The 14273-nt window shown below is 52.9% G+C and overlaps 5 protein-coding genes across 5 annotated transcripts; 3 read left to right on the top strand and 2 right to left on the bottom strand.

The window, feature by feature from the left end:
* Positions 1 to 128: 128 nt before the first annotated feature.
* BO80DRAFT_38768 (WD40 repeat domain-containing protein) lies at positions 129 to 1718 on the bottom strand. The gene is made up of 6 exons (XM_025717061.1): positions 1582 to 1718; positions 1411 to 1524; positions 1322 to 1361; positions 1161 to 1256; positions 451 to 1076; positions 129 to 352 (listed from the first exon to the last, which is right to left on the bottom strand). The coding sequence occupies exons 1-6, from the start codon at positions 1589 to 1591 to the stop codon at positions 216 to 218; spliced, it is 1023 nt and encodes a 340-aa protein (XP_025576408.1). The 5' UTR covers positions 1592 to 1718; the 3' UTR covers positions 129 to 215.
* Positions 1719 to 2755: 1037 nt separating this feature from the next.
* On the top strand, positions 2756 to 5454 carry BO80DRAFT_423996 (WD repeat PLAP family protein). Its single transcript, XM_025719174.1, has 3 exons — positions 2756 to 2869; positions 2961 to 3414; positions 3480 to 5454. Exons 1-3 carry the CDS (start codon positions 2822 to 2824, stop codon positions 5327 to 5329), a joined length of 2352 nt encoding a protein of 783 aa, XP_025576407.1. The 5' UTR covers positions 2756 to 2821; the 3' UTR covers positions 5330 to 5454.
* Positions 5455 to 5457: 3 nt separating this feature from the next.
* On the bottom strand, positions 5458 to 6793 carry BO80DRAFT_404207 (NADHX epimerase). The gene is made up of 6 exons (XM_025717671.1): positions 6780 to 6793; positions 6605 to 6711; positions 6429 to 6537; positions 6306 to 6371; positions 6152 to 6246; positions 5458 to 6060 (listed from the first exon to the last, which is right to left on the bottom strand). The coding sequence occupies exons 2-6, from the start codon at positions 6686 to 6688 to the stop codon at positions 5629 to 5631; spliced, it is 786 nt and encodes a 261-aa protein (XP_025576406.1). The 5' UTR covers positions 6689 to 6711; positions 6780 to 6793; the 3' UTR covers positions 5458 to 5628.
* A 227-nt stretch (positions 6794 to 7020) lies between these two features.
* Positions 7021 to 7538, top strand: BO80DRAFT_443880 (mitochondrial 37S ribosomal protein bS16m; the record flags this gene model as incomplete). Its single annotated transcript, XM_025721392.1, has 3 exons — positions 7021 to 7097; positions 7212 to 7407; positions 7500 to 7538. The coding sequence occupies 3 exons, from the start codon at positions 7021 to 7023 to the stop codon at positions 7536 to 7538; spliced, it is 312 nt and encodes a 103-aa protein (XP_025576405.1).
* A 4349-nt stretch (positions 7539 to 11887) lies between these two features.
* Positions 11888 to 13883, top strand: BO80DRAFT_38714 (uncharacterized protein). Its single transcript, XM_025717042.1, has one exon. It carries the CDS (start codon positions 12045 to 12047, stop codon positions 13854 to 13856), a length of 1812 nt encoding a protein of 603 aa, XP_025576404.1. The 5' UTR covers positions 11888 to 12044; the 3' UTR covers positions 13857 to 13883.
* The last annotated feature ends 390 nt before the right edge of the window (positions 13884 to 14273 follow it).

The following is a 14273-nucleotide window of genomic DNA, read 5'->3' as shown; positions in this document are numbered from 1 at the left end:
CTATTTGTGCGCTCTGCCTTGAGAGAAAACCTGCCCATCATACTAGATTGTTCAGGATTCTGTAAAACATTAGAGACCAGCAAGTCAGGGGAGGTTATTGGACTCTAATCGGTCCCGCCAGCCCTCGACAGTACCTAATTAGATAGGCCTGCTTGGTTGATGTAAAAAAAAAAAGGTTCCAGTGTATGTTTACGAGCAGATAGCCTTTCCGATCCTCAGCGCCAGAGACCGTACGGCTCTCTGCAAGCTTTCCACAACTTGATCGTTCCATCTTCGCTTCCTGTGCCGTAAAGTTTGCCATCGGGGGAGAAGCTGACGGACCAGATTGGGCCGTGGTGGCCTTTTTGGACCTCTGCATGGTGTTAGCTTTTGATTTCAAATCAAAAAGTTTCTCCTGGAATTTCTGGAAGTGTTGGGGAGAAGAAGGTGTGGGAAGAGACAGGAACGCACCTAGCTCTTCATCCGTGCGGACATCATACACTCTCGCCCATGTATCATCAGCACTGCCTGTGACTAGCTTGCTCGTCTCATTGTTCACCGCTGCGCTGGCAACCTCGTAACGGAAATCCATTTTCTTAAGGAGCCGACCGGGACTGAGTCCGTCGAATAGATATACAGACTTTCCAGCCGCGACGGTAAGAATGCCGGGATCGTTCGGTCTTACGGCGAGGGAATTGAGTTCACAGCTTCCGATCGTACCTTCAACGGCGTACTCGACAACGGGGTGACGTGAGCGAAGGTCCCACCATCTAATCTTGCGGTCCTCGGCTGCAGTCGTGAGGATATTGTAGTCCTGGTTCCAGACAATCGATTTGATGGTTCCGCCGTGAACACCAGGGCCAATTTCGTAGCTTGTTACTGCTGAGGGAATAGTGTCGGCACTGGGGGTAGCACTCGTTGGCGAGGAGCTGTTACTGCCCCCGCTGCGGGTGAGGTCGAAGATCCGGAGCTTCTTCTCGAAGCCGCCTGTTGCGACGACCTGCGGGGAGGGCTGAATCGGAAATGCGACTGCGCGGCAGATGTGCGCGTGCTGAAGGGTGTGTAGACATTCGCCGGTGTGGGTATCCCAGACTTTTCTGTGGTTGCGAGATGACGTGTTAGCGTGTGGGAATGACGCTGTGGATTGCAGGCGAGGAAAGGAGAAGGAGGTAGGCACTCACGCGGAGAAATCCGCCGCAGCGGTTGCCGCTATGCTTGCATCGGTTGAAAGCCGCGCTTGCCATACTGCACCCTTATGGCCGAGGAAGGTTCCGATCCTGAGCGACGCTGATGGTGAGCTTGTGCGGTGTGCGGAGTACTACTCGATGCGGGGAACACGGACCAGTCACCTGTTATGCCATCGCGCAGCATAGGATTGTTGTCTGCTAAAGGTCAGCGCGGAAATGACTGTTTTGCATTCATCTTATGTACCCTTGCAAGCTGAGATGAGGTAGTATTGGTCATCCTCTACTGTGGATGAGAAACTGATATGCGGCACGGGACGCGAATGTCCGTGGCAGGTCAACGGCACGACTTTGGGAATATCTAGAACTTGTCAACGGCCAATTGCTGTGGAGAACATGTTTATCGCGGCGTTCCCACCTGAAGCCATCTTTGAACTTCACTTTAGATAATATACAAAGGTCAAACGCAGTGGGAGAAGAATCGCATTCGATTTTAGCGGCCGTTAAGTGGTCTGGTGTGCGCCTGAGACTGAAAGAAACTGTCTCTGAACCGTCGCAGACGGAGGAAAAGATAACAGCCAAGCGGAAGACGCGAGAGATGAACACAGCGTAGAAATACACAAGGAAATTCGTCGGTCTCGTCAAGTCATCAATCAGCCCGAGGTAGCGGGGTCGTTCTAAAAATGATCGGAGGAAGAAAGGAGAGGCAAGGGCAGGAGTTAGCGGAACTGTACAGTCTTCCGCTGACGGAACTCCTGATAGTATGGATCGGCCACCGGCGCTTCTGCAAACACAGTGGAAAGGGACACAAGCCCGAAGCAACGAAAGCGATGAGATGATGCTGTTGGAGTTTTGGGACTTTCTTTTTGATATTCGCTGGAATCGTCGCCGGCCGTTGCTGCCCTAAGCCTATCGGGGTCTAGCGCCGTCTGGCACGTGAGGGGTAATGTCCCTATCTGGTATTATCGTATTATCTATACTGGACACCACGTGGAGAGTATGATCTTCTTCAATACGGTGTATCCACCGTACTGGTCATAAATCATAACACGGCAAGCAGCCTGGAGGAATGCATGACTGAGGTAGTATGTTAGATATGTGCCGGTACTACAAGTATATACATTTTCTGTTTGGATCAGAGGCACCCATCGACATGGCATGCACAATAGCTATGAGACAGACGGATCAGTGGACGGCTGGGGTGCGCTGGTCCGAAGACTAACGAGCCAGAGTTTCATCACTCCTGCTGGAAATCGATCCTGACGACGGAGTACGGAGTAAATAGCAGGTTGATGCTGGCTACATCAACTTCCCCCTGGAGGAGCCGGTGATGATAAGAGTGACTATCTAACCGTTGCAAGGCCAGGCCAGGCAGGCAGGATGCTTATCAACCCGGCCTCCCGTTTCTAGCAACTTCTTCCCGGGCGACGGGCCAGGCCACCGCCCACGTGATTGCCCCGGATGGTCCCATGGCCCTCCTTACTAGCAGCTGCTCAGGTACTCACCACTCACTAGTAGGTGAACTTAACCAGGAACCTCCCACCCCAAAGGTGCGCTGAAACCTCCCGTCGTCTTCGTTGCCTCCAACTCATCCCATTTGGCACCCGCCAGTTCCCCACCTGGATTCATCTCCCCCTTCCCAGTGGACTGGTCTATGTATGCCTGAGTTCAAGATCTCCGCTTCTCTAGAGGGCCACGGCGATGATGTAAGAACGTCCCGGCTGTTGACGCTGCCACCTCTCAGCTCCAACCAACCCCTCCATTATCGACCGCTAATCATTTGCTTCTGGTCTGCAGGTTCGTGCCGTGGCCTTCCCTAATGCCAATGCTATATTTTCAGCCTCGCGAGATGCAACAGTCCGACTCTGGAAACTAGTGTCTACCCCGCCTCCGTCTTATGACTACACTATCACCTCTCACGGCTCGGCCTTTATCAACGCCCTGGCCTACTATCCACCAACCCCCCAGTTCCCCGATGGACTTGTCCTCTCCGGTGGTCAAGATACCATCATTGAAGCCAGACAACCAGGCAAAGCTGCTGACGACAACGCGGATGCTATGCTTCTAGGCCATACCCATAATGTCTGTGCACTAGATGTATCACATGAGGGTGGATGGGTCGTCAGTGGAAGCTGGGACTCTACAGCTAGGCTGTGGCAGGTGGGCAAATGGGAATCCGAGGTGGTGCTGGAGGGCCACCAGGGAAGCGTTTGGACAGTGCTCGCCTATGACAAGGATACGATCATCACAGGTAAGTGCTCCCCGTCCTGATATATACGGCTGGCCTATTAGTTGGAAAGGCTAATTGTTGTCTAGGCTGCGCGGACAAGGCCATACGCATATTCAATACATCTGGGACCCTGCTGAAAACGATTAATGATTCCCAAGACGTCGTGAGGGCCCTTTGCAGGGTGCCCGCCTCAAACCCCACCGGTGCTCATTTTGCTTCTGCAAGCAACGATGGAGTGATTCGACTCTTTACCATACAAGGTCAACTAGTTGGCGAAATCCATGGTCACGAGAGCTTTATCTACTCTCTGGCCGCTCTTCCTTCGGGCGAGTTGGTCAGCTCCGGAGAGGATCGAACGGTGAGGATCTGGGAAGGTACGCAGTGCGTACAAACGATTACGCACCCTGCTATATCTGTTTGGAGCGTTGCAGTATGCAAGGATAACGGCGACATAGTCACAGGAGCCAGTGACCGGATCACACGGGTCTTTAGCAGAAGCCAGGAGCGAATGGCGAGTGCTGAGGTTGTGCAACAGTTCGAGAAGACTGTGAAGGAGTCCGCAATCCCGGAGCAACAGGTCGGAAAGATCAATAAAGATAAGCTTCCGGGTCCGGAGTTTCTCAGGCAGAAATCCGGCACCAAGGACGGACAGGTGCAGATGATCCGTGAGGCTGATGGCAGTGTTACTGCTCACACTTGGTCAGCAGCGTCACGAGAATGGATCGCAGTCGGCACTGTGGTTGATTCCGCCGCCAGCAGTGGAAGGAAAACGGAGTATCTGGGCCAGGATTACGACTATGTGTTTGATGTCGATGTGGAAGACGGCAAACCTCCTCTCAAACTTCCATACAACGTCTCTCAGAACCCCTACGAGGCTGCGACAAAGTTCATCCAGGATAATGAACTGTCGATGAACTACCTTGATCAGGTCGCGCAGTTTATTGTCCAGAATACTCAAGGTGCGACTCTTGGTCAGGCATCACAGGAACAAACGCCTGCCAGTGCCGATCCCTGGGGTCAAGAGAGGCGTTACCGTCCTGGAGATGCGCAATCGCCCCCCGTCCCCGAAGCTCGGCCAAAGGTCCTTCCGCAAAAGTCATATCTTTCCATCAAGTCCGCCAATCTCAAAGTAATCGCCAAGAAGTTGCAAGAGCTTAATCAACATGTCATATCCTCCGGGTCGAAAGATGTATCGTTGAGTCCTTCGGAACTGGAAACGGTGGCAACCTTGTGCGGTCAGCTCGAGTCTTCGAATATCGAGGATTCCCCAGCAGTGGAGGCTGGAGTTGTCTTACTATACAAGGTTGCAACAGCCTGGCCCGTCGCAAGCAGACTGCCGGGCTTGGACCTTCTCCGCTTGTCCGCAGCCGCAACTCCTGTGACTGCCACTACAGACTACGGTGGCAAGGACCTCATCTCCGGACTTCAATCGAGTGGCGTGTTTGATACTCCGCTCAATGTTAATAATGCGATGCTGTCCATTCGCATGCTCGCAAATCTGTTTGAAACAGACGCCGGGCGTGAATTAGTCATGAGCAGATCCGATCAAGTCTTGAACGGCGTCAAGTCTGCTCTGACCAACAGTGGGGCGACGCCAAACCGGAATCTTACCATTGCTGTAACGACACTCTACATTAACTTTGCCGTTTACTTGACTTCTGGCGGCAGGGAGTCTATGCCCGAGTCATCGGAACGGGCGCTGGTTCTCCTAGGGGAGCTGGCAGCGATGATACGTGGTGAGAAGGATTCCGAAGCAGTATATCGTGGCCTTGTTGCTCTGGGAACTCTTGTGAAGGGGCTCGGCGAGGAAGTCAGGACTGCTGCCAAGGAGGTCTACGACGTCAGTGATGTACTAAAGAATATCTCTGGCTCTGGCCTTGGTAAAGAACCAAGAACCAAGGGTATCATGGGCGAGATTCGGGAGGCGCTGTCATGAGGAATTTCTTGCCTTGGGGGCCATCTGTGTTCTTCTGCTGTCTATAGCACGTATACAACATTTAGTGATAGCGATACACACTACATTGCATGAATTTCACATCGGACATGTTACGGCCACACTCACTTACAATCCTTGGTATTGTGTAGGATAACCCATCCAATGTGACTACCCATCTAATGTGACTACAACTCTGAGAAGGTATACTATATTTCCAACCCGATCCCGAACGCAAGAACCATACCTTTGTATTACAGAGCATGTCAACTATTCGAGTCCAGAAAGAGACCCGATTCTATTCAAAGCCTTCCCTCCGCATCAACACCAACCTCGACAATCTGATCAATGCCAGGGTATTGGGGAAGATCCAACCCATACTTCTCCGCAATACTCTTCGTCAGGAACCTCCCTCCAAGGAAGTGTCGCCCCTTGTAATACTTCACGCAGGGCTTGGGGGCTGTCAAACTGATGAGTGCTTCTGGCATGAACTTTGAGCCTGGGCCCTCTTTGGGGGGTCCACTCTCAATATCCCAAGAACTAGGTGCATCGACACTCAACACGGGAATGGTGGCTGTTTCGATCTGGGAGATGATGGTTGGGAAAGGTTCACGCAGGGGGCCGCCGAAGGAGAAGCCGAAGATAGCGTCGACTAGGAAATCGGTTGATTTGATGGCGACTGCTAGATCGGAAACAAAGGGGACGGAGAGGTTCTCGAGTTGGGTTTTCAGACGCTGGTGATGGGCTCATAGTTAAGACGTTGTACATCCCGGGTTTGGTTGATCATGAAAGGATGGTAAAACGCCCCAAGATGTGATCGCATACCTGGTAGAGTTCGTTCTTGCCCTGCTTGGGGTAGTAGATGGATGGCTTGTAGCCGTATTGAGCTAGATGGCGAGCGGCTACCAGGCCATCGCCGCCTTGGGGGGAGGTCAACCATTATTGTTTCCGCTGTAAGTAGGTGGATGTATTGGCCTACCGTTGTTTCCTGGTCCGCAGACAACGAGAACATCCTTACCTGAGCTTGGGGGATGAATACGGTAGACTGAATTGTTAGTGGGTTGGCTTCACCTTACTAGTAGGGAAGGTTATCGTTGCTCACCAGCTTGGGAAACAGAGAGTCCGGCTAGCTCCATCAGTTGGTCCAAGGACCATCCACCTATTTCCACAAGGTCTTTGTCTAGGGAAGCAGCATCCTTCGAGGAGATAGCCTAATTGTGTCTCTTCGTGAGCTCGGGAGGTTTCCTTTGAATTGATACTGGTGAAGTTGTTGCTTACCTTCAAAGACATCTTGGCGGATCTACTATAGTACCGAAATAGTGCGGGGAAACGGCTCCGCCTGGCGAGTGCGGTATAGAGCATACAACAGGGGTGCAGGTGCGAAGCTAAATAGGGAGGATGAGGTGACAGTCAGTTATCCCTCAATGCAATGGATATGGGTAGGAATTGTCACCAGGAGGAGAGCCTCGACGGAGATGTCTATAGTCGGAGTATGGGATTGCATCATTGTTATCGGGGCTCCCCACTGGTCGGCGCTAGTCCGGATTCCGCGCACTCGGTCCGACAGATCTCCCGAACACGCTGGAAACTGCCGCGGAGTCGGCGTCTGGTCTGCTTCAGATCGATCAAGTTGCCCTTCTGCTGCGCTGTTGCCCCTCCCGTTGACTCCCCAATTGCAAAGACCAGCTGCCAAAATGGTTGTTCGCATCCGTCTCTCCCGCTTCGGAAACAGGCACCAGCCGTTCTACAACATTGTGGTTGCTCAGGCACGGTAGGTAAATTTTTTATGGATCCCGGCATCAACATAGCCCTTTCCGTGAACGACTTAATGGGTTGTTTTCTACATGAGGATGAGCTTCAATGCTGATACGCGATTGATTTGCAGGTCGGCTCGCGACTCGAAACCCCTCGAAGTCATCGGCACCTTCAACCCCATTCCCCAGCGCCCTACCAACCTGTCCGAGGAGGAAGCCCGCACCGCAAAGGCATACAAGGAGATTTCGCTTGATCGGTCTCGAGCCAAGTACTGGCTTGGTGTTGGAGCACAGCCCAGTGGCTCCGCTTGGCGGTTACTAAGCTTGGTACGTGGCTATCATATACTGTGATCTTCTCAACTATAGGAGGAGACGACCGGAATCCGAGTTGGTTGACTGATTATCGGCATATCCTACAGGCTGGTCTTGTTCAGGAAAACAAGAAGGTCCAAAACTGAGGGAGGTATATCTGTATAATTGCATGGCGCGCTCTCCGAGCAGCGGAAGCTCGGATGGAACAAGATGACTGTCATTGAGGTGGATGACGATAGCTTTTTCCGGAGCGGGACATGTTTCTTCGAATATCATGCTACTGGCATTTCTTATGGCGTTTATTGAGAGCTATACTCTTGGAATTCATGGGTTGAGAATTATGTACATTATGTGAGTCGATTACGTGCTGCATCTGCGCTTGTGGTATATGAAAATATGTCTCCAGGCCCTTTTCCCCCTTTTCCCCTTATGAACGTCCCAGAGTGTTGCCGTTTTGCCTCATATTGGGTATTGGCGAATTTGACTGGCAGGGATGGTATTTCCGCCCTGCACGACCAGGCATGCATTTCTGGAGCCTATTGAGATAATGCCAAAGCCACGTCCGGGATCGGACAGGGTTTCCTTCTGCAAGGCGGATAGGGAATAAGCAGGCAAACCAAGAGTGACGGGAAGGACGGCGACTTCCTCCAGTCAAAAGGCCCAGATGCGATGCGGTAGACTTGAAAAAGAAACCAGCCACCCGAATCATCCTATCACTGGGAGTCATTGGGGATTGGTTTTTTATCCTTCATATTTATTAACAATTTCTTACGATGTCGCTTATTATAAACAGAGGATGGAAGCAATTCTTATCAGAGAGTAAAAAAAAAAAGTCCCGACTTTGTGCATGCTGCTCCCTTGCACCTTAGGCTGGCAGGTGACCATGCAGGAGGCAGCACCACTTGGCTTTCCGTTAGATCAGCACTGTCATGAAGCACCGAGATCGCCCAATCCTATCCAACCACATCTGCGACATTAGAAGGGCGTTTGATCCTTGATGCACGTCTTCTGTTTCGGTTTACTAGAATGCGTCTGCATTGAGACTTCTTAGGTACGAAAAAAATAAGAAGAACAAAATAAGATTTATGAGAGACGAAAGGGGAAAAAAGGAAGAAGGAAAAAAGAAACTGACATGATGTGTTCAAGGTATCAATATGACGAGATGTCGGACTTGAAAAATCCTCTGATTTGATGTCTACGTTACCTAACCTGCATATAGGCCTGTGGGAAAGTCGCGCATACTGGCGGCATCTGGCCTCCACTGCTGCTATGGTACCTGTAAATTGCGAGTCATCGGTGCCACTCCCTCAGCAGCCTTCTTTTCCGGGATGAGCGGCAATCAGGGATACAGTGACCTGCCCGGTGCTTGCAGGCACTACTTATGGGCGAGTATGACCAGGCCGGCCTTGGTTCGACTGCACTCTGGCCCCAAATCCACTGAAAGGATTCCCTACCCCCACTTCTCTCATTGTTCCAACTGCCGCACATCGAGCGTCAGTCATGGACCAATCCCGTTCTGCAGACGAGGCACAGAACGAACCAGTCCGGAGTCCAGACGTCTGACGGGCCGTGGTCATTGGCTGTCGTAGGGAATTTCAGGTGGCAGATCAGCGTCAGAGTTTGACCTTCCCATGGATCCGTGGCAGCCACACCACCAGGGCCCGCTTCTCCCAGTCATTCCCTACTTAGGTACATCATGGTACCTATCTACGCTCATGCTGGCCCATGTTATCCATGTCTGGACAGGTCTCGTACATTGCGCCAGCCGGACGTAAGCGTTTTTGCCCCATCGGGCTATATCTTGGTTGGTTGGTCGTGCTGGTCGAGGAAGGGCATCCTGGTCTGGTCTGACTCTTCAACCTCCAGGGTAACTATGGGCTTATCGCATGAATTGCGTAGGTGATGAGTCTTGGTCCCAAAGCAACGAAAGGAACATCTTTTTTTCTGTTCACTTCATTTATTTATTCATTTTCCTTTTTCTGCAAGCAAGTACGGGGTGCTGAGAGTGACATACTCATTCAGTCGATCGAGGCCTCTATGGCGTACTCTACACAGTATACGGAGTACTGAGGGCTCTGTGTCAGATCCCGCCTGCTTTTCAGCACCAGCTTCAGGGTCATCGCGCTTTTCCTGGATTCGCAACTACACTCCTTACTGCCGGGACGGAATCGACTACGGTTGTCGTGAACATGCCGGTTGTCTAGCACGGGCTGAAATTATCTTATTCGTTGACTCTGGTGCAGCAAGCTACCTCGGGAATCCCTCGGGAGGTAAGGCAGAATCACTCCTCGACATCCATGGGTATGTTCCGCGGGGTGGCTGTCTGTCGTACAGAGCAACATCCCCCGTGATCAGCTGAATGGATGAATAGGGTTCTCATTAACATGGTTGGGTTGGATTTTGCCTTTTATCGCACGGGATAGATCTTCGTCATATTCATTGCTAGAGTACAGAGTACAAGTCGCGAAGAGAATAGAAGAGGGGCCGTAAAGAGTGAGATGCGCTGTAACCTCGAGAATTGTTGACTGATGGCCGGATAGCCGATGAGGATGTCCCGGAGCCCCATCGGCGGACTGAAGGGGCTGATCGAGATTCCAGCCATGTTGGCTGACTGGCAAGTTCGGATAGATAACTAAAGCGCTAGATACGGAGTAGAGGGTCGGTAGATAGATCTCGATCTCGCCATGATGCTGGGATTTTTTTTACTCCCTTTCTTGTCTCACGCAATCCACAGGTACTATCTATCTTCCTCTACCTAGATCAATTAAATGGATGTATCGTATTTACGGCGACGGTAATCGAACTCATCCAGACTGGAAACGCATGAGGGCCTCATTTGCTCCTCCCCCCCATCCGCCACGGCCCGGGGATCTCGGCGCACGCACCAGCGTGTCGCATCCGGGCGCCTCTCCCTCTTTGTTTCAGTTGTTTGCGTGGGATCGCCGCAATCGGGCGGGCTCCCTCTGGGGTCGCGGTGGTCTAGATGCAAAGATCATTGTCAATTGTTCATGCCACAGAGTACTAGTAGCCCACGGCGCCTCTATGCTCCGCTTGGGGGGGAGTAAGGTTGGCTGGTGACTGAGGGATGGATGCAGAGGATCCCGATTTCCAGGCACAGGCAGCTGTAACCATTAGGATCGGCTCTCTCCAGTCCCCCATTGATAGCGCGTCGTGTCATCTCAAACTGCCGGGTCGCGCCTCAGCTGCAAGCCCGCTCGTTGGATGGCGCCTCTTAGTCACGCCTTCGAACCGTCTAGTTCGGGGATTAGTCGACAGGCCTAAGGGGACTCCCGACTGGCCATCGCTCCCTGGAACGGAGCCAGACTCGATCCGTGGACCAGACCAGGCGAGACAAGCCAGACGGTCGGCCGCCCTCAGTCAGTCCGTCAGTCCGTGAGTCCGTCAGTACTTACTGTTTCCCCCCATCCAAGTTCTCAGTTCCCAGTTCCCCCCCCCCCCCCCCCCCTAAAACTAAAAGGACCGGCCAAGTCCACTCCCTAAAGGACCGTTCCGGACTTGACTTCATTCAATCTTCACTCATTATTATTATTCTTATTATTATTTTCACCATCATCATCCTCCTCCTCCCATTACGCCGGGTCGGGATCTCAACCACTTCCACTTCCTACCGTTCCTTGTCCCGACTGCCCGGTATCATCATCGTCATCATCATCATCTTCCTCTCCTGCCCGTCAACTTCTATTGAGCGCGCTCTCTCTCTCTCTCTTCTTTCTCCCCTCTCTTTCCTTCCATGTCTTGTCCTCGTCGGGAGTACTGGTAGTATTACGTGCCCGGACACTCTTCCGGGTTGCGGTGGGTGATTTGATTATTATTACCTCGATTCTACCACCACTACAACGACGAATCCCCAGGCATACTACCACGTCTGCCTACGGGACTTACTTAACGTGCTTTCCCCCTCCCCTCTCCTTCCACGCCCACCACCCACTCACTACCAGTACCGTCACCAATCCGTCCCCAAGTCGAACCCAATCTAACTTTATCCTTTCCCCGAACTGTCCTGTCTCTCTCTTTCTCTCTTCCTCCCTCTTCCTCTCCTACTCTCCCATCCCCCCCCCCCCCCCCCCCCCCCCCCCCCCCCCCCCCCCCCCCCAATTCCTCCCTCCCCCTTCGCCATCCTTCTACTTTCTCGTTCCCGTCTGTGTCCCCGTCCCTCCCCTATTCACTTCTTCTGCCCTCAATCTCCAACCCCTCTCCCTCCAACTCCCACTCCCCTGAATTGATCCCACAACCATTCCTTTTGCATCTGATTATCAATTTATTCCGTCGTGCTGGGTTCGTTTCCTGTCTCTCTCTCGGACCCTCGGTCCGTCGCATCCTTACCTCCTTAACACGAATCCCGCGGTTTCAAGTCGCGCGTGATCCAATCCATCGCAGTTTCTTCTCAACGAGATTGCATCAGCATTTTGAATCATATTATTTGGCCGACACAGGCGTCCTCGCGATTTTCTGTCTTGTTTCTAATAGTCTCCGGCCGGGCTTCTCCAGCCTCTTTCCCATCTGTCACCAACTTGCCTCCCGCTCCTTACCTTACGAAGAGCCCGTGCTCCCGTCGTCCGCTCGTGGGGTTAATCGATCGCCTCGCCTCGACTCGACTCGACTCGACGCTTTAGAATTTCGGTCCGCGAGGCATGAGTGGCAGTTCGAATCAGTCTACCCGTACGAGTCCAGGCTCTTATAGCACTACTCAGCGCACGCCCTCGGTGTCCTCGGGCGCGTCGCCTACGCACCAGCCGCTCTCGTCCTCCCAGGCTCAGAATGCGATGTCGACCGACGTGTACAATACTCCCGCATCGCAGGCCCCAACTTCGTTAGGTCCCTCGTTTACCTATCCGTTCTCCCCGATCGGTCCCTCCCCGACGTTCGATAACGTCTCATCGACTACCATGCGTCTAGGCGACTCGGATCGGTCGGCGCAGGGCCTTAACGGCTTCATCCGACCGGCCAATGGAACCAGTGGCGGCGCGATCTTGATGCGCAAACTTCCACGCAATACAAGTCGCGACGCTCTGCGCAGCATGCTACTCTTTGCCAAAGACTTTGTGGATGCCGATTTCGTACCTTCCGATGCCCCAGAGGATAATGGATACTTGTGCGCCGTCGCGCGCTTCAGCACGCTAGCTGCAGCGGAAGAAGCGCGGGCCTTACTTGACGGCAAGCCGAATTCGAAAAATGACGCCACAATGATCGTGGAGATGTTCTACGGCTCCGTTGGTTCCTCTTTGGTCCCCCGGCGAAACACCATTGACCACACCGCAACCCGGAGCTTGCTGGGTCATGTCAATGGGGGCTTGCCGCGACAGTCGTCGCGCTTCAACGGGACTTTCCAGACTTTGGAGAAGCTAAGCGCGACCACAGGACCTTCGACTGGCGATGCGTTGCCCCCGTCTGAACGGCTTCACAGTATCTTTTCACCCCAGTCTCCGATCGGCAACGGTGTCCCCGAGCTCCCACGGGTCAGTGGTAAATCGATGATCGATCAGGATATTGACGAAGATACGGGAGCAATACTCAAGGATCCTGTGGGCTATGCCGAAAACGGACATTCGGCTTCTGTTTCCGTCCCTCGTCGCTCCACGAATCCTCAGATGTTGAGTAACCAATTTGGTAACATGTCTTTGACTACGAACCTAAACTCCCCGCCACTACAGCCTTATAACCCAGGGGGAACCGCGCATATTGGAGGTTCGAACCCCCCGTCGGCTTTTCCCCAGCCGATGAACAACAATATAGGGGCGGGCCATGGGTTCCCGTATGGCAATCCACATGTGCCTCGCCACAGTCTCCCTGCTGCCAATCCTAACGACATGAATCCCCCGTGCAATACATTGTACGTCGGGAACCTCCCTCCGGACACCTCGGAAGAAGAGCTGAAGGCGCTGTTCTCTAAACAACGCGGATACAAGCGCCTGTGTTTCCGAAACAAACAGAACGGCCCTATGTGCTTCGTGGAATTCGACGATGTGGGCACCGCCGGCAAGGCGCTCAACGAGCTGTATGGCGTCAAGCTGTCCAACAGCATTAAGACCGGTATTCGTCTGAGCTTCTCAAAGAACCCCCTGGGGGTCCGTTCAGGGCAGCCGGGCTCGATGAGCGCGTCCAATGCCATGGCGTCTCAAGGTGGTGTACCCGGGGGCAGTAGTCTCGGTGGGATGCACAATCATATGTTCTCAACGGTCAGTGGTCCGCCGCCCGGCCTGTCCGCCCCTCCAGGCTTGGCCCCCCCAATGGCAATCAGAAATAATGGTGCTGTCCATCCGTCTGGCAGTCCGAATGCACCCTTGCCCAGCAACGGTGCTTTCAATGCCAATTCGGGACTCGGAATTCGGACGAACACGATGAACCCGATGGTATCTCCGCCACCTCCGCTTACCGGCGGGACTTCGGGACCCAATATGGGAGGCTACAATTCCTATTACCCTGATTATATGATGGGCCGGTAGGGAGACGCACATTTCTGTGGAGATTATGTCCGACATGCTTGATGATTACTGGGCTACCTGGCGCATTGGGGCTTGTTATTGTTTTCATGAGCTAGATCAGCATTTGGAGGCTCGCCTTCCTCCTGGGAGTAAGGACAACGGGGCTCTCGCTTCTTCAGCTTGCTTTTCATGATTGTATTCCGTTCGTTTGCTGTGCTTGCCGATAGCATGGGATCAGGGGCGCTGTTACTATACATGTCGCGTTTGCTGTTTTTCTTTCTTGGGTGGGAGACATTGCATTTGTGTGCGTGTGGGTTTTCTCTTTAATACCACCAGGAGCCCATGAGGATCTCCATTGCCAAGTTTGCCTGTTTCGCTTGCCCTGTCATCAAGTTTTGCACCGCCTTCATACCCTGTGTTGTGTTACTGCGTTCTATG

The sequence above is a fragment of the Aspergillus ibericus genome (genome assembly GCF_003184845.1).
Source record: "Aspergillus ibericus CBS 121593 unplaced genomic scaffold BO80scaffold_14, whole genome shotgun sequence".
NCBI classification, from domain to species: Eukaryota; Fungi; Ascomycota; class Eurotiomycetes; order Eurotiales; family Aspergillaceae; genus Aspergillus; species Aspergillus ibericus.
Note: the sequence above shows the minus strand (reverse complement) of the source record. Positions and strands in the feature narration are given on the sequence as shown.

What these genes read in the sequence shown, in the direction of transcription:
- BO80DRAFT_38714 (XM_025717042.1), top strand. Translation starts at nt 12,045, where the DNA reads ATGAGTGGCAGTTCGAATCAGTCTACCCGTACGAGTCCAGGCTCTTAT.
- BO80DRAFT_423996 (XM_025719174.1), top strand. Translation starts at nt 2,822, where the DNA reads ATGCCTGAGTTCAAGATCTCCGCTTCTCTAGAGGGCCACGGCGATGAT. An exon ending in TAGAGGGCCACGGCGATGAT is followed by an intron (nt 2,870 to 2,960) that starts GTAAGAACGTCC and finishes TCTGGTCTGCAG; the next exon opens with GTTCGTGCCGTGGCCTTCCC. An exon ending in CAAGGATACGATCATCACAG is followed by an intron (nt 3,415 to 3,479) that starts GTAAGTGCTCCC and finishes ATTGTTGTCTAG; the next exon opens with GCTGCGCGGACAAGGCCATA.
- BO80DRAFT_38768 (XM_025717061.1), bottom strand. An exon ending in GATGGCATAACAGGTGACTG is followed by an intron (nt 1,257 to 1,321) that starts GTCCGTGTTCCC and finishes AGCGTCGCTCAG; the next exon opens with GATCGGAACCTTCCTCGGCC. An exon ending in CCGCACGGATGAAGAGCTAG is followed by an intron (nt 353 to 450) that starts GTGCGTTCCTGT and finishes AACACCATGCAG; the next exon opens with AGGTCCAAAAAGGCCACCAC.
- BO80DRAFT_404207 (XM_025717671.1), bottom strand. Translation starts at nt 6,688, where the DNA reads ATGCTCTATACCGCACTCGCCAGGCGGAGCCGTTTCCCCGCACTATTT. An exon ending in CTGCGGACCAGGAAACAACG is followed by an intron (nt 6,247 to 6,305) that starts GTAGGCCAATAC and finishes CCTCCCCCCAAG; the next exon opens with GCGGCGATGGCCTGGTAGCC. An exon ending in GCAAGAACGAACTCTACCAG is followed by an intron (nt 6,061 to 6,151) that starts GTATGCGATCAC and finishes GCCCATCACCAG; the next exon opens with CGTCTGAAAACCCAACTCGA.